The 25,364-nt window shown below is 49.1% G+C and overlaps 1 protein-coding gene across 1 annotated transcript in view; it reads right to left on the reverse strand.

Annotated features, from left to right (window-relative positions):
* Susd5 (sushi domain containing 5) overlaps window positions 1-22,691 on the reverse strand; it is a 46,581-nt gene extending 23,890 nt beyond the window's left edge. Inside the window, exons 1-3 of the mRNA XM_021635746.2 lie at window positions 21,949-22,691; window positions 16,917-17,094; window positions 9,181-9,299 (exon numbers count right to left, since the gene is read on the reverse strand). Of these exons, the coding sequence (XP_021491421.2) occupies window positions 9,181-9,299; window positions 16,917-17,094; window positions 21,949-22,042 (391 nt within the window). The 5' untranslated portion in view covers window positions 22,043-22,691. The remainder of the gene's footprint in view (window positions 1-9,180; window positions 9,300-16,916; window positions 17,095-21,948) is intronic.
* Between the last annotated feature and the right edge of the window lie 2,673 nt (window positions 22,692-25,364).

Genomic DNA, 25,364 nt, shown 5'->3' on the forward strand with positions numbered 1-25,364 from the left:
TCTGGACCGTCCTGCCTAGGGATGGTGCTGCCCACAGTGGGCTGGGTCTCCCCACATCAATTAAGACCATTTTTCACAGCCATGATAACAGCAACCTAACGCTGATAATGCCTCATTGGGACTCTCTTTGAAAGTGACTAGGTTATGTCAAACTGACAAAGTCAACTCCATATGCATTTTAATTTGTATTATACAACTCTGCTATGATCAGTTTCAAGACGGTTTGCCAGTTGTTTTAGGTTTTGGGTTCTGGGTAAGGGTGCTTGCCTGCAAGCCTGAGGGCCTGGAATCTATCCCCAGAACCCACACGGTGGAAGGAGAGAACCAAGTCTCACAAGTTGTCCTCTGACCTCTACATGGCACACACACGTAAAAATAAAGAAATGTTAAAGCGTTGTTTGGGGGTTTTCTACCTACACAGTCATTTTATCTGCAGACAAATACAATTTTAGCTTTCCTTTACTGCTCTGTCTACCTTTTATTTTAAAAAAGACGGACTTTTATTATTTTTAATTATGTGTATATTGGATTCCCTGGAACTGGAGTTACGGGCAGATGGTCATAAACCACTTGGTTTGTGTGCTGGAAACCAAACTCGGGCTCTCTGGAAGAATGCTCTCAACCACTTAGTAATAGCTCTAGCCCCCCTTACCTGCCATTTATGTCCTTACGGTACCAGCTCTACCTTCCAGCTGATGTTGGACAGCAGGGATGAGAGGTGCATGAACTGTGACCTTACTGAGAAAGACCGGATCTCTCACATTCAGGGGCACGGGAGAAGCAGGGATTTTTTTCTAGATGTTCTCTGGCGATGTGAAGAAGTCCCTCTCTATTCCAGGACTGATGAAAAGTTTATTTTATCATGCATGGGTACTGGATGTGAGCTGCTGCTTTTCTCATGGATCAACACAGTCCAGGCATGTCACCACGCCTGGCTTATGTGATTCTTTTATATCTCATTAAATTGGATTTGCTAATGTTTTCTTGTCTGTGTTCATGAGATATATTGGGTCTGTGAGCCTCTTTTCTTGGAATGTCTTGTCTGGTTTTGGTTTGGAGGTAATAATGGCCTCATGGAATGAATTAGGAAGTATTCCTCCTGCTTTTAACGTCTGGAAAATTTTGTAGAGAATCAGCATAATTTCTTCCTTAAAATGCCCGAGCCCATCTGTGCCTGGTGCTCTGTTTAAGAGTTATTATTTATTCTGTTCTTTGACAGAGAGAGGCTCAGTGAGATTGCTCCTTTCTTCTTAACAGTTTTGCTAGCCTGTTCTCACAGTGAACAGGTTTATTTCATCTAGGTTTTCAACGCTGAGGGCACGGCCACTTAGATCTTTTTTGTATTTAATCATATGGGTTTGTGTGTCTGTTGGTTTGTGCACAGAGAACAAGAAGGGCACTGGAAGCCCTCGAGCTGGGGTTACAGATGGCTGTAAGTCACCCAGCCTGTGCACTGGTGAATCAAACTATCTGACAGACTCGTGAGGCACCTGATGAGCCATTTCTCCAACCCTATTTATATATTTATATTATTTAATGATTTTTTCAATATTCACAAAATCTGTAGTGATTCTCCTTTTTCCATTTCTTTTCGCTCTCTCTCTGGGGGGAGGGTCTGGAATAGGGGAGTCTCACTGTGCAGCTCTGGCTGGCTTAGAATTCATTCTGCATACCAGGCTGGCCTTGAACTCAGAGATCTGCCTGCCTCTGTCTCCTGAGTACTGGAATTAAAGGCAATCGCCGCCACACCCAGCTGGGTTTTTTTTTTTTTTCACTTCTTTTAAAAAATATTTATTTTATTATTTTGTATGGATATGTGTGTAAGAGAGGAGAGAGAGGGACAGAGAGAGAGAGGCGTGGGTAGCCAAAGAGTGTCAGCTTCCCTAGACCTGGAGTTAGAGATGGTTATAAACCACCCAATGCCATGTGGATGCTGGGAACTGAAATCCGGTCCTCTGCAGGAACAGCAAGTGCTCTTCACCAGTGTGTGTGTATGCGTGTGTGTGTGTGTGTGTGTGTGTGTGTGTCCATGTGTATTCGTCTAGAGCATGGCTTCTAAGGTGCTCATGTGTTGAGCCAAAAGCCAGAAACTGATCTAAAATAGGTTTTAGAGTTTTTCCACATTAGGACTATAATCTCCCTCAACCTTGTGAAAGGCTACACTGTGGAATTCATCAGAAGACAGACTTTTACATCCATTCCATTGTTTTCAACACAGTAAACAATGTTACCATGAACAGCTGCGAGTGTGCATGTCTGTAAACACTTTACTTCTTTACCTTGTGTGTGTGTTTGTGTGCATGTGTGTGCATGTGTGTGCATGTGTGTGTGCCTGTGTGTGAGCACTTGTTCGTGTGTGCATGTGTAGAGCCCAGCGGCTTCTGTCTTCTGTCCTCCTCCATTGCTCTCCACCTTCCTTTCTGAGACAAGGTCACCCACAGAACCTGGAGCTCACTTCTCAGCTAGACCGGCTAGCCAGTGAGCCCCAGGGTCCCATCTCCGTTCCCCAGCACTGAGGTTACAGACATGCACCATAACACTTGGCTTTTATGTGGGTGCTGGGCAGCCAAGCTCAGGTCTTACTGCTTACGCAGCAAACACTTTCCCCTCTGGTCGTCTCCCAGCCCCATATTTTATTTTATGAGGATAAATCTGTAGGAGTAGAACTGTCACATCAAAGTGAAGAAGCCATTTTTTTTTCAAAAAAAAAAAAAGAAAACATTTTGAATTTCAGATTTCTTCTCATATTTCACCACCTTTTCTTTTAGTGCTTATGCAGCCAAATCACCCAAAAAACATGGTGCTCAAAAAAGAGATAGGGCGGGCTGGTGAGACAGCTAGTGAGTTAGGGTTAGCCTAGCGTCATCTGGAAAGAGAGAACCTAGGTCTGTCAGCCTGTCTGTGAGAGACGGTCTTGATGGCTGAACAGCATGGGAGGGGCTAGCCCACTCTGGGTGGCACCATCCCTAGGCAGGTGAGTTGGGCTATATGAGAAAGCTTGCTAAGCGTGAGCCAGTGAGTGAGCTAGGAAGCAGCGTTCCTTTGGTTCCTGTTTGGTTCCCGACTTCCCCCAGTGACGGACTGTAACCCAGAATGTAAACCACATAAACCCTTTCCTCCCCAAGTTGCTCTGGGTCAGATGTGCTTTATAGCAGCAGAAAAACACAGTGTTGGAATCATAGACACGTCCAGGACTCATGTCAGTCTTAAGTTATCAGTTTGTTTTCTTTTGCTTTTTTGTTTGAGCTCCTGGGAACTGAACCCAGAGCCTCACACAGGTGAGGCACGTGTTCTACCTAGCTGGGCACCCAGCTCTCTTAGCTTCATACCTAGACAAAGGGGTTACTTAACTGCGCGCACATTAATCTATGCATTCTTAACCTTGTTCAGTGACTTCGAAAGAAAAGCACGGGTAATTTGTGCATTAAAAGTTGTGTAGGGGTAGAGTGAAGAAACCAGGCTGTCATCACTTTCTTTGTGTAGACTTCTTGTTGAGCTGGACAAGACTCAGGGTCACGGTTCACACTTGAGCTTGAGTTTGCCCCTGGATCAGGCAGGCTAAGTGATTTACTTGTCCAGCTCATCTGTCCAGGGCTAACTGTGCACCAGGAGGCCTAACATTCTTCTCCAGGCACAGAAGTACAGAGTACAGATTTGCAACGAGGAAATGGAAGGAGAGAGCCTTGGGTCTGGCCCCCAAGCAGTGTTGAATTTAGATGCTTTTTCCTCAGAACAAACTGAAGCTTGGCACAGACCTGCCTTTGCTCACAGACACGGTTCTCCATGTGGGGAGCAAGGCTCTACATTCCACCTCCAGCAACTAGAACAACCACAGATGCTCAAAACCCACATCCTAGCCAAGAGCCCGGCAACTGCTTCCTCCCTCCCCCTAAAAATCAAGCCCGGTGTTCTTCCCCTGAGAGACCTCTTCTCAGTGTCCCCAGCCTTATCTGGGGACAAGTCTCAGATGCACAGACATCGTCCTTGCTGCTGTTCATCATGGCTGTCCAGCTTGGATGCCTGGAAACCAGTGGCTCTCAACCTGCGGGTCACAACCCCTTTGGGACGAATGACCCTTTCACAGGACTTGCCTAAGACCATGAAAAAAAAAAAAAAAAAAAAAAAAAAAAACAACAAACAACAACAACAACAAAAACCCCACAGATATTTACATTACAATTCAAAACAGTAGTAAAATTACAGTTTTGAGGCGGCAACGGAAATAATTTTACGGCCGGGGGCACCAAAACATGAGGAACTGAATTAAGAGATGCCGCATTAGGAAGGCTGAGAACCACTGCACCATCCGCCAAAGCCAGAAGACTAGAAATTCCACAAGAGACAGGGTGCAGGGGCTCGGGGAGGGGCAGAGTGGGGAGGACGCACCTGTATTTCACTTGCTTCTGTGACAAGGAGTCACTTCACTCCAATCTGAGCCAACCTGAGCATGGAACACTCAAAATCTTGAAGGGGGATCAGTCCTGACCACAGACTCTGGCCTCTAAAGCACCCACGCAGATGGAGGTTAAAAGACAGGCGGAGGAGAGGCTAGAGAGATGGCGCAGCTGGAAAATTCTCCCAAAGAAGAGGCAGGGGCACTTTCCCAGGCGTCCTGGAAGTGCTCCCTCTCAAAACTCCCCATCCATCTTGGGGACAGTGGACACCCAGCCTCTTGAAGGCATAACACAAGTGTTCATTCTGTCAGGTATGGGGTGACAGTGGCCCTGCAGAAGGGAGGTGAGGTCAGCTCTATCTCAGGGGGCAGAAACGTCAGCAAAGCGTGGTCTTGGGGTGTGGCAGAGTAGAAGGGAGGCCTCCAGACCCTGGCTACAGACCCCACCAAGGAGTTGCCAAAGCCCGGGGGCGGGGGAGGGCACCAAATGGAATCGTCTTATTTAACCAGCATCCCTTCAGTTAAAAATAACTGCACCCATTCGCCTAAGTGAGATCAGCACGGGACTAGAAATTCACTGAAACAAAAACACCAGAAAGAAAAGGACGCGTCTATGCCAGTGATGAGCTCTGCTTTAAAGGAGCACGGAGGGCTCTGTGCGGGCATGAGCCAGGCTGGTCTTCCCTCAGCAGATGTATGTCTGAAGTTAGCACCCTTCATTCTGGTCTTGCCAGAGGGGACCAGCATCATGGCGGCACAGCCATGATGTACCACTCAGAGAGGGGGTAAAAAGAGGGTATTTTGCTGGGGAGCTAAGTGTGGCCTCACCTATGCACAATAGGAATCTCCGGCCCTCTGAGCTGGGCCTCCCCTCTCCTCCTTGGGGTCCTCTCAGCTGAGCCTTATCATCTCTGCAAGTACTGGGAAACCTCCGGAGGGCTCAGCTGAGCAGTGCTTGTAAGCACGTAGGAATCCCTTGGCGAGCCAATGCTTGCTTTGGCCGAGGAGGTCGTCTTTCTCCCAATAACCCACGTCCCTTGTCAACTCTGTAGTCCATCAAGGCCACAAGGGAAGAGCGGCCTCTCCATTATGAAGTCTGGGAGGCTGTGAGGAATGGCTTATGCGGTCCATCTAAGGCAGGACAGCAGGGTGGCAGGGAGGCAGGGCGGCAGGATGGCAGGGCGGCAGGATGGCAGGGCGGCAGGACAGCTTATGAGGGGAGCATGAGGAATGCAGCTGCCCTTAGCAGACACTCATGCTGGGTGGGCTGGCCACGCGCCCCTGAGTGACCCCCATTGGCTGACCTCCAGGCTTGAGTAGGACTGTTTCTTGTCCTGCCATTGTTGGCCTCACTGAGGGGGGAACGTCTGTTCACATGTCACTAGGAAAAACTCACAACTGAGAGGGAGAGGACATGCACAGTCATTAGTAAATTTTCTGGGACGTTCGAGAGGAGGTTGTAGCCATGACGCCCTTCACCTCAAGAGACTCTGCATTTCCCAAGAGTGAGGATGCTCTCCTACCCCAGCAGCAGTAATTCTCAAAATCATGACATTCAGACATTGGTATCAAGCTATTCAGTTCACAGTCCATATTCAAATATCATCAAATATAGCTGTTTTTTTCTAATCCAGGATACAATCCAGGAATGCATTTCTTTACCAAGTCTCTTATCCTATTTTAATCTGGGACAGCTGCTTAGCCTTCCCGTTTTCCGATCTCCTGCATTTTAATCTATTTTAGTGGCGTGTTATATGGACTGTGTGTGAAGTGCCTGTGTGTGTGAAGGGTGTGTGTATGTGTTTCTGTGTATCTCTGTGTGTGCAGGTGTGCCTGCCATGGACACTTGTCTGGAGGCCAAAGGGGGTCAGGTGTCCTGCTCCTCACTGCCAGCCTTACCCCCTCCAGAAACTCACCATTGCAGACAGGGTGGTGGCTCTTGAGTTCCCCCGGATCAGGGCTACCTCCAAGCCATGAGCAGATTTATAATCTATAGATTTCTAGACTTACAAATGAGGCCAGGCAGGATTAGCACAGGAGCCACAGAACTTGGAGCTGCCCTACATCTACACCTCAGAGTCGCCAAGCTGTCATTCATTGTGAGTTGGCCGTACTTTGGAGGGGCACATCACGTCACAAAAGCTGAAGAGGACCTGTTTCCTTCAGGTCACCAGAGGAACAAAGCTCTGTCATGTTTCTCTCAGGGGTCCGACACTGCTAATGTCTGGGATCCAAACGGTTGTTTGAACTTATTTATATGGGAGACAGAGATGGACAGACAGATCTGTTCTCCGTAGATGTTTGTGAGAACAAGGCCACATCTCTTGGTTATTTGACTGGACAGATAGAGAGCTGGTTCTGACAGACTTCCATGGAACAGAGCGAATGGTGGTCCTTCCCTAGGCAGAGAGCTCATGCTGGAAGACAGGCTGGTCGCTGATGAATGCGTGGCAAGCCCCTGCCACAGTGTTCACGGCTGTGCTCATGTTTCCCAGTTCTCTGGCGTCCTCCCTGGTGATCTGGGGCATCAGATGTAGCCCAAGGATCTGTGCTTTTAATACCCTGGTCTGGTGTCTCTAAGGCTGAGAGGAATCTGGGACTGGCTCAGCGGGTCAGAGCACTTACTGGCAAGTCTGAGCCTGATGCCCAGGAGCCACACGGTGGGAGAAAAGAACTGACTTGCACTTGTTATCCCCTGAACTCCACATGCACGCGCAGTGGCACTCATGTCCCCACGTGTGTGTGTGCGCACACACACACGCACACAATGAACAAATGAAGACAACTTAAAGAGAAGTTTGGGAAGCTGTGAGTTTGAGAAGTACCTCTCAAGGTCGACTGCACGCAAACCTCTCTGGGGAGGTTTTTAAAAGCTCAGCGGTGGAGCCTGGGAGCTCGCGCTTGCGATGCCACACTTGGGAGCCACGGGCGGGAAGACCAGAAGCCATTTTAGCTACTAGACATTTCTAGTCTAGCCTGCACTACATGCCACCCTGTCTCCAACAGGGAGAGTCCCCCTCAGGGCCAGATTATTCAGATTGAGTCCTTCAGGGTCAGCTCCCAAGGGCCAATATTTTTAACACTTCCCAGTGGGCAGCCAGGCAGAGCTTGTTTCTGAGAGCGAGTGAGGAGCCTGGCCTTCTCCCCCAGCAGCCCCGGTCAGCAGCGTGCAGCCCTGATAATGAGGATCTAGCTACTCACCGTGGCTCACAGAGACGCCAGCTACAGACTTCTTTCTCCTCCCCGCTTGGCTGCGTTCTCCAACAGGAAGTTGAATTTTTCCCTCCCACAGGCAGTTTCCCACATCCTGTACATTTCTCTTTTCAGAATAGAAATCTTTTTTTTTTTTTAAAGGTTTATTTATGGGATTGGACAGATGGCTCAGCAGTTAAGAGCACTGGCTGCTCTAGCACGGGATCCGGGTTCAATTCCCAGGACCCACATGGCAGCTCACAACTGTCTTGTCACTCCAGTTCCAGGGGGTCTGACACCCTCGCACAGACATGCATGTGGGTAAAAGCCAATGCACAAAAATTTTTTTGAAGATTTATTTAGTTAATTATTTTATGTGTATCAGTGTTTTGCATGCATGCAATACATGCTTTTATACATGCGTACCACATCATGGGGCTTCACGTGGATGCTGGGAATTAAACCTGGGTCCTCTGCAAGAGCAATGAGTGCTCTTAACCTCAGCCAGTTCTCCAGCCCAGGAAAGGGATTATTTTCAGGTATGCCCCTCCCTAGGCAGAGAGGCGAGAGCCTGAGCCATGAGCATCAGGATCTGTAGTGGACATGGCCAGGGCTCTGTAATCATTCCCTAGAAACCTGGATCTTTCCAGGCGTGGGGCCCCTACCAGGCACTTGCACCAATTTGTGGGAGGATGACACTTGTAGACAAAACCCAGTAGTCACATTTCCTGACACACCCCTTAACATCAGTGATTGACAGCTATCACGGTGTACCTACCCCAACCCCATCACCCCAACCTGGAAAATCATGACTGTGTCCTGGGAGCATCAATCTGTACTATCGTCTTAGGAGATACGGCTGCAGGTGACTGTGGAGCGGCACGCGGGGCTGTTTAATGTCCTCAGAGTGACTGGGGCCACCCCACCACGTCTGGGAAAAGAAGGGTCTGATGGACAACAGCCTTCGTTCCTCTCCGCTCCCCGGATGTGGGCACAGTGAACACAGCAGCCTTAAGCTCCTGCAGTCGGACACCACCCTCAGACTGCAAGCCACAGGAAGCATCCACTTCTTGCTGGTGCCTTTTGTCATAGCAAGCAGACCATAGCAGATGCATGCACACCATCTCCAGAGGTTCTCTGAAACACCGGGTCAGCGCGATCTCCTCTGCCGCACCTCTGTGAACTCTGCCTAATATGGCCGCCTTCACTTTCCTGTCCAGGTTCTCACTGCCCTGTCTGCCTTCCCAGTTAGACTCCTTCTAAACTTTTATTTTTATTTTTAAAATTTATGTGTGTGCATGTGTGTGTGTGTGTGCGTGTTAGTGTGTATGCACCTGTGAATGCCAGTGCTCACAAAGTCCAGAAGAGGTCATTGGATGTTACAGGCCGCTGTCAGCTGCCCAACATGGGTTCTAAGAACAGAAGGTCCTTTGGAAAAGCAGTAAGCGATCTTAGCCTCAGCTGCCCCTCTATCCGAGCCAGGAAGACTCAATAAATCATGCTCAGAGACGTGTCACCTCCGTGTGTTCCTCTAGACTGCCCACCCACAACAGCAGCTTCTACTCACACCCTCCAGGACCCTTACAAAGACTGACCTTCATCCTTAATACAAAGGGCGTTGTACTTGGCACCGGGAACTGGGTGGCTGTCAATTCTCACATCAACAGCTCTCGGGAGTTGCTGCTCACCGCTCCCTTTGCTACACACAGTTGTCCTGAAACAGGCAAAGGAGGGCCCTGGGTTAGGAGAACATCTTTGGGATGAAAAGACTTCTTTTCTGCTACCAGCTCAGTTGGCAGATATTTGGGTGATTCACGACCTTTGGATGAAAGCATCCACATAGAAACAGTGACCGCAGACTAGGGCTGCATGCCAGAAGACAGGTGATGCTTCAGTTAGCTCTCAGGCTTCAGTTCAACTCTCGGAAGCAGCACCTTTTCAATCCCTACAATGCAGGGAATGCTGGTTCCCGGGACTAGACTCGGGTCCTCGGGCTTGGCAGGAAGCACCTTACCTCCTGACTATCCCCCCAGCCCTCTTGTGAGTTTGCAAATGGTTTCACATTGGGCTAGAGAAGCTCAGCAGCTGCATGCTTGCTCTTGCAGAGGACCTGGATTCGGTTCCCAGCACCCATGCATGGTGGCTTACAATCTCCTGTAACTCCAGTTTCAGGAGATCCTAAAAGACTAAAAAAAAAAAAAAAAAAAATCCACTAAAATTATATAAAAATCTTTTTTTTTAATTTACAAAGAAGAACCTAAATCACTCTAGATAAGGGATTGCAACCGAAACACTTAAAAATTAATAGATTATTTGAGAACAAGATATGTGTCATATCTTGCATAATGGTACATAACCGTAGTGCTAGCTACTTGGGAAGCTGAGGCAGGAGGATTACTTGAAAGAAAACATTTGAGACCAGCTTGGAAAAGTTAGTATTGTCTACACCACCTCCCCCAAAAGACAGGTGACAACCCTAGTTTAGAGGAATTTTAATCCAGCAACATCCAGATCCAGATCCCTTGTTCTAGCAAGGGATCACAACCAAAGACCTTCTAGGCCTCTGTGATCTGGCTGGAATGCAGACACGCTCTGGATTACAGTATAATCTCACTGGAATACACACACACATCCTTAGTATATATCTTTAATCCCAAACAATGGTGGTACTGTTAGTTTATAGAAGGAAGCAGCCATGTTTGAAAGTGATGTCTAATTGAGGGGCAAAGTGATAAGCCAGAAAAAGATTTGACAGAACAAGTCAGAGAAAGTAAACGCCCAACTCTCATAGCAAGAACAGGACAGGAAAGGGAAGCTACTTGAGAGCAGCACAGGGGGCTGGAGAGATGGATGGCTCAGGAGTTAAGAGCACTGGCTGCCCTTCCAGAGGTGCTGAGTTCAATTCCCAGCACCCACAAGGTGCTCACAACCATCTATAATGAGATCTGGTGCCCTCTTCTGGTGTACAGGTGTACATGCAGGCAGAACAGTGTATACATAATAAAGAAATACATCTTAAAAAAAAAAAAAAGAACAGCACAGGGAGAGATAGAGTTTTCACCAAGAGTTTCTTACTGAGACAGTTTTACAGATACAGATTGTAGAGAAAACAAGCTAGACACAGGTGAAGACAGGATGAGCCAGAGAATGAGGAGAAAACAGAAGATTAAAACACATTGCTAGAATTAGTTTGAGGTCAGGCAGAGCAATTTATTTAGAAGCCAAGAGAAGCTAATTTGAATCAGTCAGCTTGGAGAGGAGTTTAGGCCAGAACGACTGAGTTGAACCATCTAACCAGAGTTCAGAAAGAGCTAGAAAGGCTTGGGAATGGCTCTTACCCTCATCTGAGGAAATAAAAGCAACATTTATGTCTGGTGCCCAATATGGTTGGAAGGAAACCTAGCATGATCGGAGAAGGAGAAATCCCACCAACAGTGCAGAAAACAGAGGACAAAAGGCATCTGACAGAAATGCACAGAGGAGGAAGTTGCTCAGGCCCTCTAGAGGCAGCGTCAGTTCTCTGAGTTGGTCTGGAAGCTCCAAGAGACTCAGGGGACTCTGGGGTTTCAGGAGCCTCTGAGACAGCAAATCACAGTAAGCCACGCCAAAAGGTATTTTAATTATATATAGACTTCTCTTGCATTAAAAAATGGGAAACTTCATTTCGGATCCCTTAAGAGCAGGTAGGACTTGAGGGGATCGGAAGATTACTTGAAAAAGCCATTGCAGCACTTGTTGCAACAGTGACTCCTGGAGTACACTCGTCCTCGCTTTCAATGGAGATCTTTGAATATTTCCTTTCAAAAAGAGAAAAAAACTGTACAAGATAAATTAGCTATGATGGTACAAAGGCTTGGCAGACCACGGACAGAGGAAGCAAAAGCACAGCAAGTGCTTAACTGTGAACCTATGGTACCTAATGAAATGGAGGGCGGAGACAGACACGCCGTTGAGCCTACGGCGCCACCTCTTAATGAAATCGAGGAAAGATGGCCACTCTCACAGGCTTTACCAGGTACCCGGGAACACATGCCAGAAAATGCCGAACATTCACAGAATGAACAACTGGTCTGGAATCCTGTTAAAATGCAAGCTCTCAAATAGTTTATAGAATCAGTAGAAACTTATGGAATGCGCTCAACCTATGTGAGACAGACCTGAAATACCTGGGCTACCCAAGACAGGATTATCCCTCAGACTGGAAAGAGTCAGCGGCATGTGTACTGGAAGCCGGATCTCAATTATAGTGGCTGACAGAAAAAGCTACAATTATAGAAAATCCTAATAGGTCTAAATGTGTTAATATGGGGAAAGATCCTGCTTTACAAAAACAGATGCAATTTGATGACTCTATTATTATACAATGTGCTTTAGCAGCTTTAAAAGCCTGGGATAAAGTGGAGAAACAAGAAAAAAGGTCTATGTCATTCACAAAGAGTATGCGAAGCCCTAGAGAGACTTTAAATGATTTCTTCTATAAACTGACATCTGATATAAACAGGGTAATATCAGACCTAGATGTGAGATGGGTATTAATTGAAACTTTAGTTTTCGAACATGCAAATGCAGAGTGTAAAAAGTTCTTAGACCTTTAAAAGTCCTGTCAGCACCTATGGATGAATAGATTTAAACTACTGCTGATACTGACCCTAATGGCTATGTGTCTGGATAAACAATAAAATGTCCATTGTTTAAACTGTGGGAGACAAGACCATCTGAAAAGGGATTGTCAAGCAAGGCATTCCTAGAGACTTCTCTAGAAGAGGTCGGCCTTCCAGAATTTGTAGAAGGTGTCATAAGGGTAGGCACTGGACTAATGCGTGCAGAGCAGCATGAAATGTGAGGCAATCCCTCGCCAATGGGAAACTCCCTCAGGGGGTTCGCTGGCACCCGAGCAACAAACATGAGCCAGGTATTTCCTGTCAGCAATCCACACAGACAACTAAATTGGGTATTGTGGATCTAATGCATGTTACAGTAGGCAACACTGCTCTGGCCTTAGCCACAAATAGCCCATCAATCAAGGGCATAGCCCACCAGAAAGAACAAAAAACTCTGGAGGTATTGGGAAACCAACAGTGCTACATTTAAAATGGTTAACTGGCAAGCCTGTGTGGGTAGAGCCAGGGCCATTGAATGAAGAAAACGTACAGGCCCTTGAGCAGCTGGTTACAAAGCTGCTGCTAGGAGCTTGACATACAGAACAGTGCATGAGCCCTTGGAATCTTCCTGTATTTGTCATTAAAAAGAACTCTGGAAATTGGAGGATGTTGACTGACCTAATAGCTGAAGCAGAGGGAGTTGACAGAAAAGCAAAACTTGCAGGATTCACATGTGGACCTCCTAGACCTCAGACTTGACTGTCTTCTAGTTTCTTGCCTTTTGCTCATTCCCCTGCGGGACTCATTATGCAGAGTGAAGACAGTGTTTTAGAATGGATCTTCTTAGCATAGAAACAAAGGAAAAAGCTGAAAACTTACATTGAAATGGTTTCTGATATAATTGTAAAAGAAAGAATAAGACTGTCAATTATCAGTAGCAGACCCAGCAGAAATCATAGTACTTTATACTAATGCTCAAACTGCCTCATTATGGGTAATTAATGAAGACTGGCAAAGAGATTTGAGAAATTATTAGGGATAAATTAATAACAAATATCCTCAAAGCAAGCACCTCCAGTTCATAAAAGAACTAATTGGATTCTCCACCCCCATTACAGTAAAAGGAATACCAATTTCTGAAATGCCTGCATTTTATACCAGTGCAAATCAGTCAGGAATGGCAGGTTATATCAGGAAATATAAGTAAAGTCATTCAAAGCCCATATGCTTCAGTTCAAAAAAAATTAGAGCCATATGCAATTCTTATGGTTTTATTAGATTTTTCTGAACCTATCAGTATAATTACTGACTCAAAATATGCAGAGAGGATTATGTTACGTAGAGAATTACTGAACTCACTCCTGATAATTCAGAATTAGTATCATTATTTATACAACTGCAACAGATAATTCGAGGCAGAAATTATCTGTTACATATCACCCATATTAGTTTTCATACAGGATTGCCTGGTCCATTGGCACAAGGAAATGAGGAGATTGATCAATTGTTAATAGGAAATGTGCTGGAAGCCTTGGAATTTCATAAAAGGGTGACAAGGGTCAGCCAAGATAACACAGCTATCTTGTCCAGGCCCTTACTTCCCTGACTCCTGCTGGAGGCACAGCTGTCTCCTTGATGGGGGAGACCTTCCAAGTGACATCTGCTCTTGGGTTTTCCCCTTCCTTTTGGGAGTTCTGGGTGGACCTGAGGCACCTCACTAGAATCCAGATCCAGAAGTGCAGAAGACGTGAAGCCTGGCTGGGAGGAAAGCTTGAGAAGTGGCTTAAGGATGAAGGAGGAAGGTGCACTCATTTTGCTAGATCACCTTGTCCAACATGTCTCAGAGGTCTGTAGAAAGCCCTGACAAAGAATGGAATCCTGGTGCCTGCCACCATGAGCCCAGGGGGGAAACTGAGGTAAGACAGAAACTGAGGTAGGATTTAAAGGAGGAAGAGCTTCAGAGCTACCTCCCAGAGGGCAGGGAAATGGAGCCAAATGGTGAACAAACTAGCCTAGAAGGGAGTAGCTTAGTATTCTTTGGAAAGTCACTCAGGTCCCTCCAGGTCTCAGTCTGATTTGCAAGATGGAGGTGCCGAGGCTGTGAGTATAGCTCAGTGATAAATGTGTGCTTGGCATGTGTGAGGCACTAGAACAAAATAGGGGCTGGGGAAGGGGCCGCCGAGTCCACCAAACCGGAGCAGGCAGGCTGCATAATCTGCCCGAGAAGGGAACATCAGAGCAGGTCTGGTCTCTGCATTACCTAGCATCTGTGGAGAGACAGGAAACCAGTGCCCCTCAGCCTGGACTCCACATCTTCATATACAGAACCTCTGTGTGGGTGCTGGAAAAGTGGCAATTTCTGTCGTGAAAGTTCTCAATCACCAAGCCACCTCTTCAGCCCTTCTTCCTTTTAGAATTCTAATTGCACGTAGTTTCGTTGCCTTTGCCCTTTTCTCTACTTTTTAAAATTCTTTCTTCCTCTTCCATTTATTCTGTATATCTCCCTCTGAAATGGCTTCCAGTTCACTAATTCCCTCTTTGCCTCTTTTCAGTCAGCTGTTCGATTAAATTCTTAATTTTGGTTGTTAGATTGTTTCCCCCCACACTTCTAAAGTATTTCCATTTGAGTACTTTTACGGTTTCCTATGCTGTTAAAATTCTCCTTGCCTTTCGTGTGTGTAGGTGTTTTGCCTACAGTGTGTGTCTGTGCACCACGTGTGTGCCTAAGGAGGTCAGAAGAGGGTGCTGGCTCCCTGGAACTGAAGTTAGTGTTGAGAGCGACCCAGTGCATGCTGGGAATCAAACCCGGGTCATCTATGAAAGCAGCCAGTGCTCTTAATGGCTGTGCTATTTCTCCAGCCCCAAGCACTGCCTTCTGAAAGCCAGCATCTACCAATGCTGACACATAAAATTTCTCTTTGCTGTTGTGTCTCCTGAATTTTACTCATTATTGCTATCCTAGTGTGACTGGTTATTTCATACTGAAATTCCATATTGAAATATCAAGGCCTAGGTTAGAATTGTCTTCTTTAAGAGTAAAATTTTATGGATTCTTTGAGACACCTGGAGGCCTGAAATTCCATTACCATCCTCGAAATCAAAAGTACAGGTGCAAACACTATTGGGACATTTTCTCCAGCTAAGCAGAAAACTGACTTGTGGGAAGCGGCCCAGCACACGGTGGCCACGGCCGTCTGATCTAGAGCGTCTATAGCAGCGGTTCTCAACCTTCCTAACGCTGTGACCCTCTAGCATAGTTCCTCATGTGGTGACCCCTCTGGCCATAAAATGATTTTCTTTGCTACTTCATAACCGTCGTCTTGCTACTGTCATGAACTGTGATGGAAACGCCTGTGTCTTCCGATGGTCCAGCACTCATCAAACCCCTTTCTCAGGGGTCTCGACCCACTGGTTGAGAATCCCTACCCGCCCATAGGCTGGAAGCAGCTGGGATCATTTTCACTCACATTTCAGGCAGTTAGCACTGGCTGCCAGCTAGGACGCTAGTTAGGCTGGGGGGCAAGGGCCCTGTCTGAGGCCCTACCCTTCCTCGGAGCACAGGCATCTCATCTGTATTTGTTGTTTCTGCATGGCTGTGGACAAAAGACCTGAGAGAGGAGCAGTTTGCTTTGGCTCCTAGTGTCAGAGATGTCAGTCCACATAGCTGGAGAGGTAAGGGGGTGGGAACCATCCGCTCTGTGGTGCCGGAGGATGGTCACATGGCTGAAGACCAGGATACAGAGAGCGAGAGGAATCAGGCTGTGCAAGTTCTCCTCAAAGGCTGGCCCTGCTCCCCTGACCTACTTGACCCCACATCGTGCATCCTCCACAGGACCCTCTCTACAAATAGTGCCACCAGTCTGGGGACAAGCGTTCAAGACAAGAGCTCATGGCGGATGTTTTAGATTCAAACTATAATTAACTCTAAGTAATTATAAAGCTACAGAGGCAAATGGCTCCAGAAACCAGCATATTGGAAGGCGGGGAGGCCATTCAGTGGATAGAGGTCACTGTGACCTGGGTGGACTCAGGAATCCGTGTAAACGCTGGACATGATGGCATGCACCTGAAACTTCAGCATTCTTACGGCGAGATGGAAGCAGAGACCAGAACTGGCTGGAAGCCAGACGGACAGCTAGCCTGGACTATGCTGAGCAGCAGAAACAAAAAGAGCCTGTTTCGACCAGGTAGACGGTGAGAAACAGACTTTGAAAAGCTGTCCTCTGAGCTAGACGGTGCTAGAACATGCCTCTAATCCCAGCTGAGGGCCAGAAGGTAGAAGCCGGTGGTTCTCTGTGAGTTTGAGGCCAGCCTGGTCTACAAAGCCAGTTACAGGACAGCCAGGGCTAACAGTGAGAGACCCCATCTAGAGCATACAGGAAGAAAGAAAGAAAGAAAGAAAGAAAGAAAGAAAGAAAGAAAGAAAGAAAGAAAGGAAGGAAGGAAGGAAGGAAGGAAGGAAGGAAGGAAGGAAGGAAGGAAGGAGAAAGGAAAAATTGTTCTCTGATCTTCGTGTTTGCATGTGTGTATGAACCACAAGCCTATATGCTTGCACGCACGTGAGCACACACATTCATACGTGCACACAAATAATAAATAAACCAAACATGCTAGAGGCCACAGTGCATCTCACACAGCCTATCCTGCTACCCCTGCAGGAGAAGTCCCATACACACTAGCAAGGGCAGCTGGGGTGGTTGGGAAGGAGTGCTTCCCCGCTCCCGACTCACCCGAGGGTGCCGTCAGCCAGCCAGCCTGTGGTGCACACCCCAAAGGCGCAGTCCTGGACCACCCTCTTCAGCTCTCCGGCAGACACCAGGTGGGCACCCCTGCTCCTGCAGGAGAGCCTAGCCGCGTCCAGGTCCAGGCCCTGGGAGCCGTTCTGAGCCTCCAGCATGAAGAGCTTCCCTGTGCAGGATGAGAAGGGAAGCGGACGGTGAGGTCCCAGGCTCGCTGAACTCAGCCCTGGTGGCGACAGTTGCGTTTCCACTTGTTCCTGCTCTAGCCATTTTGAAATGGGGTCTCTCTGTTGCCCAAAGGGGCTTCAAACCCATGAGCTCAAATCATCCTCCCACCTCATCTCTCTTTCCATCTGGAGCAAGACTGTGATCCCAGGCCTCACTGGTTCAATCTACTATAAACAAACAAACAACAAACAAATATAAATTTAACTGGGTGGGAGAGAGAGTGATGGATTATGTGTTTGGGGGTGTGATGACCTGTAGAAACCACACAGAAATAGAGTGAGGTGTGGTGCTGATCTGTAGTCAGTGCTGAGGAGGTGGACACAGGCAGATTCTGGGCTCACTGGCCAGCCCACCTGGCCTACCTGAGGAGTCTCAGGCCAGTGGGAGACCCTGTCTCAAGAGAGCAAGGTGAGTGGCTCCTGAGCACAACAGCTGAGGTTGCTCTGTGGCTTCCACATGCATACACACTTAGGTACACTCTCCTTCTCTCCCTCTCTCTTACACACACACACACACACCAACCAGATGATCTGGCATGGATTTGAATTAGCCTGGTATGGTGACACATGTCTTTAATCCTAGCACTGCAGGGGGCAGGGAGCCAGGGGACAAAGACAGGCAGATATCTGAGTTCTACAGGCCACCGTGGTCCACAGTGAGACCCTGGTGTGTGTGTGTGTGTGTGTGTGTGTATGTGTGTGTTGACTTTGCTTTGTTTAATCCTTCCTACAAAAAGGATGTGACAAGGCTCCGTCCTGTGCCGCCTTTCGTGGCTGTCTTGGTGCCCAGGGTCAGTCCTCACTGCTTCTTCCTGCCTCCCTCACCCTGGGGTGTCCCCAACCTAGCAGGGTACTTCATTTCTCCTTGTCCCTCAGGACGCTACAGGGACTCCCCCAACAAAATCGCTTGTGTTTGCTAGGCTTCTGTCCCACCTCGAAAGACAGGACCTCACTTGCCACACCCCGACTCCCTGAAGCCCATCTGTCTTTGCGTGTGTGGCCAATAAAGAGTTCGGGATACAGCTGGGGGTGAAACCATGAGCAGAGGAAGAGGTGGAACCCAGGCTGAAAGCAAGAGAGAGCTTCCAGGGGAAACAATAAAGTGTAGCACAGGGAGCGCGGTGGTCCACCCGCAGCCCCCTGGAGGGACAAAGGAAAGCTTTGGAAAGCCCTGGGCAGCTCCAGATTGCTGTGTCCACCCAGCTGGCGACTTAGAGCAGGGGTTCTCCACCAGGGGGTCGAGACCCCTTTCAGGTCAACCAACCTTCTCACAGGGAGGGCTTGCTTTTTTGAGACAGGGTTCTGTGCAGCCCTGGAACTCTATAGGCCAGGCTGGTCTCAAACTCAGAGATCTACCTGCCTCTGACTCCCCAAGCAATGGGATTAAAAGTGTACCGCTATGCCTGTCTACCCCCCGGGGGGCATTTTTAAAGCTCCCTGATAGGAGGGCTGGAGAGATGGCTCAAGGTAAGAGCACTGGCTGCTCTTCCAGAGGTCTTGAGTTCAATTCCCAGCAACCACATGGTGGCTCACAACCATCTATAGTGAGATCTGGTGCCCTCTTCTGGTGTGCAGGTGTACATGCATGCAGAACACTGTATACATAATAAGTAAATACATCTTTAAAAAAAAAAAAGCTCCCTGATAGAAGGGCCCATTTCTCTTCATCATCCTGTCTTTGTCAGCACGGACATTACCTGATGTGCAGTAGTTACTCAATAAACACGGACTGAGTTCATGAGTCTTCCACTCCAAGCATTACCCAGACAGTCCATCTGCATTTAGTTAATCTGCACGTTTTTTTTTTCCATTTTAAAAATAAAAACATAAGGTTTTAGGAGATAACTCAGTTGGTGAAGTGCTTGCAGCTCTAACACCAGGACTTGGCTCCATCCATAGCGCCCACATGGGCAGGCAAGGTGGCCCTGGGGGTAAGAGAGCTTGCCACACGAATCTGACCACCCGAGTTTGATCCTAGAACTCACGTAAAGGCCGAGGGAGAGAAATGGCTCCAAAAGCTGTCTGGGACCTCCACGTGTGACTGGTGTGTGCTCACCTCCCCACTCCAATTACACAAACTCTGAGTGAAGCTGTACACGCCTGTAATCCCGGCCTGGGGGAGGTGGAGAACCCTGGACTGGATGACAAGCATGCTCCCCGTTCACTGAGGGACCCTGCCTCAAAAGGACAAGGTGGGGAGGCCGCAGCTATAGCGTTAACAGCACACACTGCTCTAACAGAGGACCAGAGACTGGCTCCCAGCACCCGCACAGGGTGCCTCACAACCCTTGACCTCCAGCTCCTGGGGAATCCCACATCACTGGCCTCAGAAAGCACCTGCATTCACGCGTGCGCGCACACACACACATAAACACACACACAGTAATTAAAAATAATAAAAAACAGACATTTAAAAAAAATCCCATAAAACTAGAAAGGGGTTGAGAAAAACCCTCAGGACTGACTGCTGGACGCCACAAGCAAGTGCACACACACACACACACCACATACATGAAAAACAAAGTAAAATACAGAGATGTAGTAGTCCCTCTACTTTGTGTCTGGGAGACATGTCGAATGAGTCAAATACAAACGAAATGTTTTGTTTGGATTTTAATATGTTTGGAGACTGTTCTGGTCCAGACCTCTTCAAGTATCTATAACAATGAGTCTCAGCTAAACAGGCGGTCCTCCTGCCCCACCCCCACCCCCAACCAACAGACCCAGGATGGATACTTTCACGATGGACCTTACAGTTCTTCCATGGCTCAGCTATGCAAGGGAGGGCTAAGCAAGTGGAGCTTGTTTTTGTTTTAATGAAGTCTGCTCATGATTCTCCATAGGTCAAGTGGAGAGATGGAGAAGGAAGGTGTGTGTGCGGGAAACAGGAAGCCTTTCCAGAAATAACACACACACACACACACACACACACACACACACACACACACCGCCTTCTATTTTCCACGCCCCTCCCCAAGCCAGAGAGACACAAAACTTTGATCTTTATCCCTGCGGCATTCCGCTTAAGCGTTCATAATGGGGGTGAAACTCTATAAAAACAGGGTGGAAGGGGATTCCGCTCGAAGGAATTAAGATTGGAACAAAAGTAGACATTGTTCGAAAGTTAGTTCTAACCCCAACCCACCCTACTTGCATTCTTTAAAATCGGTTGAATTTTGGGATCTCAGCATCGGGCCAGAAACACCGAAGCATTACCGGTGGGCGGCCTGCAGGGAGGTGCGGCGTTGCACGCGGCGGTGATGGAATGTTCTAGAATTAAGTGCGCAGACACCGTCTGCACAGCAAAATGTTTACATGCGCCTATTTTTAAAACCGCGGCTCTGCATCTCTAAGCGGTAACTTCTACGAAGCATACCTAGGTCTTTTTTTAAAAAAAAATCTCTAAATTAAATATTTTAAATTATATAAAAAAAAGAATGATCGGGGCTGCCTAACCGTCTAGGCGGCGGGAGACATCCCTAGCGCCGCCACTAAGTGGACTGGTAATCAATAGGGGTCGCTGACAGCCGTTAAAGTTAAAAGTGTGCCCTTCTGAAGCTGAAAACGTGGCCTGTGGACAGGCCCTGGAGGGAGAGCACCTGTGGGGTCAGTGACAGGCTGTGGCCTGGCCATTTTCTCAAGCACCAGGCTTTCCCTGCCCGGATCGTCACCTTCGCTCCTTAGGATTTCCCCCATCCAGTCTACGCAGAGCTCCCTTGGTCAGCTGAGGGAGAAGCGCTCCCTTGGTCAGCTGAGGGCCTCTCCCCCTGCTGGCCGAGGATGTCCTAAGGGTGGGTCGTCTAGAGACCCTCTGAGGCCGGGGACCGCGGGCTCCCTGCAGACCCTCCGGCTCCGGCGCCAGAGGCGAAACACAGCTGAATTGGCTTTTCAAACGGAAACGGTCTGGACACGGGCCCCGGACCCGCTAGTCTGAGGCAAGCAGCAAAAGCCGAATTCAATGGCCCGCGAGATGCCCCGCGGTGAGGGTGCTTGCTGCCAGCCTGACCACCCGACCCCACCCCAGGGGCCCACGCAGTTCGTGGGGAAGCGGCGGATCCTTCAGACTGACACATGCAGTGTGCCCAGCATGCGTGTACACACCACACACACCACACACACACACACACAAGCACACACACACACACACACATGCATACACACACACACACACACACACACACACACACACGCACACTCTCTTTTTAAATTAAAGCTGAATTCGGATTTGAAAAACAAAGTAAAACACATACGCAAAATAAATACTAATTTTTTTTTTTTTTTTAAATGAAGCCGAATTCGGGTCCAATAAAACCAGGTGGGTCAGCCTGTCCGGCCGTACCTGGTTTTCCCTCTCCAGTCCCGAGGCACCCACCCCACCTGGCCGCCGCGCTCGCCCTGCCCGTGGGTCCCCTAATCCCACCCCCACCCACCCGCCCCCGGGCCCCGGCTCCAGCCGTTTCCCCACCCGGGACACTCCCGCTCGTCCGCTGGCCCGGGGCGTGGATCCCCGCTCAACACCTTCCTGGACAGCGCGAATATTTTCTAACCTCCACCTCGGGGAAGGATGCCCGCTTAACAGACGTTGAGAAAGGGAGGGAGATGGAAAAAAAAAAATCAGTCCCGGCGGGGGAGGTTCGAGGGCAGCCTGGACGTAACTTCACTCTAGAGCTCTCTCCCCCTCTCCCCCCGGGAAGCAGGAGGAGGCGAGCGCGGGGCAGGGCCCGGATGGTGCTGCTGGGGCGCAGGGTGCCGGGTCCCCCCCACCCCCCACAGCCCCGGGGCCCCCGGACACTCACCCTCGGCGCGCGCCGGGGGCGGCTGCAGACCCAGCAGGAGCAGCGCGGAGCAGAGCGCGGGCAGGCTCCCGGGCCACCGCGGCCCCGAGCTCATGGTGGCGGCGTCCGCGGGCTGCGCGCCGCGGGAGACTTCCCGGGGGATGCTGGAGCCGCGGCCGGGGATGCTGCGGGAGTCGCAGCCGGAGCGCCGGGACCCGCGAGCTCCCGGGGGTCTGGGCTGGCGCCACCCAGGCGGCTGCAGTCCGGCTCCGCCTTCGCGCCGGGCACCTGGGAGCCGCGGTGCCAAAAGGGGCTGCGCCCGGGGCGCGGCCAGGGCGGAGGGCCAGGGCCCGGAGGGCGGGCAGTGGGTACCCTCGAGGGGAGGACGGTCGCCACGCAGGGTTGACTGGGCGCAGGCTTCCAGACAGAACCTTCTTTAAACGAACCCTTCCTTTTTAAATGAGAGGGGAAGCTGCTGATTTGCTAGCCTCGGTCCTCATCAGGACGGCGAGCTCCGTCCCATCAGCAAAAGAACCATCTCGGGGCTGGGGATGTGGCTCCGTTGGCAGAGTGCTTGCCTGGCAGGCTCGGAGCCCTGGGTTCTGTTCCCCCGCACCGCAGAGGACCGGGCGTGGTGGCAATCCCTTGCAATCCTAGCACTCTTGGATGGGATGGCAGAGGTAGAGGGAGCATTTCCTTTGAAGGCGTGCCCTTGCGTTCCTCCTCACTCGCTTCCTAGTCAGACCTCCGGAGCGTGTGGGATTCCCACGTCTGGGGGTGGCGGGGTGGTGGTGATGATCTGGGAAGCGTCTCAGTGAACCAGCCCGAGTTTGATCCCTTCCAGACCGGGTCCTGTCTCCCCGCCATCGGCTCCTTGGAGCTATAAACCCAGCCCTGTTACCTGGCCTGGTGGCTCATGCCCCTATAATCCTGGCATTCTGGAGACCGAGGGAGGAGAATTGCTGCCAGTTCCAGGCCAACACGGGCTACATAGCAAGAGCCCATCTCAATTATTTAATCAACAAAGAATAAATCGTTGTTAAAATTAGTACACCAGTGGCTCTCTGCAGTTTGCAAATTCCCTTCCATATTAGTGTACCAGTCAATAGATGGGTATTGAGTCCCACAATACGGCTGCCCCTGTGCTAAATGATAATGATGCCACAGTTTGTTCTTTTGAAAAGTCCTGCTCAGGCAAGCCAAATGCTAAAGGCTGAACAGGAGTTTGGTGCTAAATCAGGAATAAGTAGTGAGCTAGGGCATGGACACAGGAAGAATCTGCTTTCTTTACACAGTATGGACTGGGATTTGAACCCACACCCGGCTTAGGACAAATGCCATTTTTCAGCTCACATTGTTTATATGAGCCAAGGCTAGTCTGGAACTCACTGGGTAGCCCGGGTTAGCCTCAAGTTCACAGTCCTCTTGCCTATACCCTCACAGAGAAGTGTTGATGTAGCCCAGGGCCTCCATAACTTTCATTATTTTTTTACATGCATGTTTGTATGTGTGAAAACACAATTTGCAGGAGTCGATTCTCTCCTTCCACCAGGTGTGTCCAGAGGGTTAAACTCAGGTCATCAGGTTTAAAAGCCTTTAATAATCAAAACCCATCTTGGTAGCCCTCACGTAACTTTCAGAGTACAGAAAGACTGTCCTCCGAAGCTGCCAGCAGTGAGTAATTGTTACAGATTCCCATTTAAAGCACAGGTGCTTTGGTAGTGGGGCGAGGGCTGACAACCATTCTCACTTAAGTATAAGTGAATCTACTTAGCTACTTTCAGTTTAGCAATTGGCAAGGCAACCTAGGGAGTGAGATTTCACAGTCTGGGCTGGAGGAGGCATTGAAAGCTGCCTGCAAGCGATGCCAGGAGACCCAGCCGAGGCCAATGCCCACTAACATTGTAGAAGCCGCTTTGAATCTGACTACCTAACCCTGATGGCATTTTAAACATTATCTTTGCTCAGGTCTGCCCTGGCCTGTCTTCCTCTGGGGAAATGGTATGTTCTAGAGGTATAATTTGTGCAAGCACTGGGGGAAACCATCCAGCTGTCTCCTGTGAGTGTGTGCTTGCCTCGTGTCCCAGAAAGCACTGCAGCCTATATCCAAAAGAAACGAAAACATTTGTACAAAATGCTCATAGCCCCCTCATTGGCACCAGTCGGGAGCAGCTTAGGCATCATCAGAGGATGAATGGAATGACAAAAGGGTGACATGTTCAGATGGAATACCAGCTCACCCGGAGAGAACAAACACAACGCTAACAGCCTGGACACTTGCCTAGCTTGCACAAAACCCGGGGTTCAACACCAATACCACATATTCTGGGTGTGGCTGGACACACCTTCAGTCCCAGCCCGTGAGATGTAGAGGCAGGATTTTCAAGGGTCAGAAGTTCAAAGTCATTCTTAGCTACATCAAAGGCCAACCCAAGCCTGAAAAACAACAACAACCATAAAAATAGGCCAGCAAGATGTCCTAGAGAGAAGGCACTGCCCAGACACCTATGACCTGAGTTCAGTCCTTGGAACTCGCATGGTAGAAGGACAGAATCATTTCCCTTGGGTGGTCCTCTGACCTCCACATTCAAATTGTGGCAAACACATCCGTACATACATACCTAAATAAATTAAACACACATACCAAAAACAAACAAGCAAGCAAACAAACAAATAAACCAAAAATCGAAAAAAAGAAGCCAAATGCAAAAAGGTTCATGTCATATGATTCCACTGGTGTAAAATTCGATTCAGAAAGGGGAATAAACAGCCGGGTATGGAAAGGACACCTTTGTGCTCAGGAGGCAGAAGCAGGAGGATCTCTCAGGGATTCAAGGCCAGCCTGGACTACATCGGAAGTTCCAAGACAGCCAGAGCTACATAGTGGGATGTTGTCTCAAAAATCAATCAACCGACCAACCAACCAGCCAAAGGAGCTCTGTGTGCTCCTTTTATCCCCCTGGACAGGAGCCTGTGTGTGGTTGACACCTACAGGCCACGCGGTGATGGTGAATCCCGGCTAGCTGAAGGCGAGTGCTTGATGACACGGGAAGAACGTGCTTGCCCGGGTAACACTCCGGGCGGCGCGGCGGGCCGACTTAGTCCAGCGGAGACAACACCGGGGACAGTATTCATTCAGTGTAGGTGCTGGGTAAGTCTGACCTCAAGTAACTGCTGTTTTTCCGAATTCTCCCGGCTTCTGCTCTCGTAAACAGGGAAGAAAGCTGCGAAAGAGCAGACATCCTGGTTCATATTCCACACCTATGCATAGGCTCTCAGTGTCCCGTCCAGTTCCTCAGAGTTTTCCGTGCTGTAAAGAAATACTGATGGCTGGTGAGGTGGCTCATCAGCTTAGGAATGCCTGTCACCAAGACGGATTACCTAAGTTCAGTGCCCAGGTAAAACACACACGCACACGCACACTCGCACACACATAC

The sequence above is a fragment of the Meriones unguiculatus genome, chromosome 6 (genome assembly GCF_030254825.1).
Source record: "Meriones unguiculatus strain TT.TT164.6M chromosome 6, Bangor_MerUng_6.1, whole genome shotgun sequence".
Lineage (NCBI taxonomy): Eukaryota > Metazoa > Chordata > Mammalia > Rodentia > Muridae > Meriones > Meriones unguiculatus.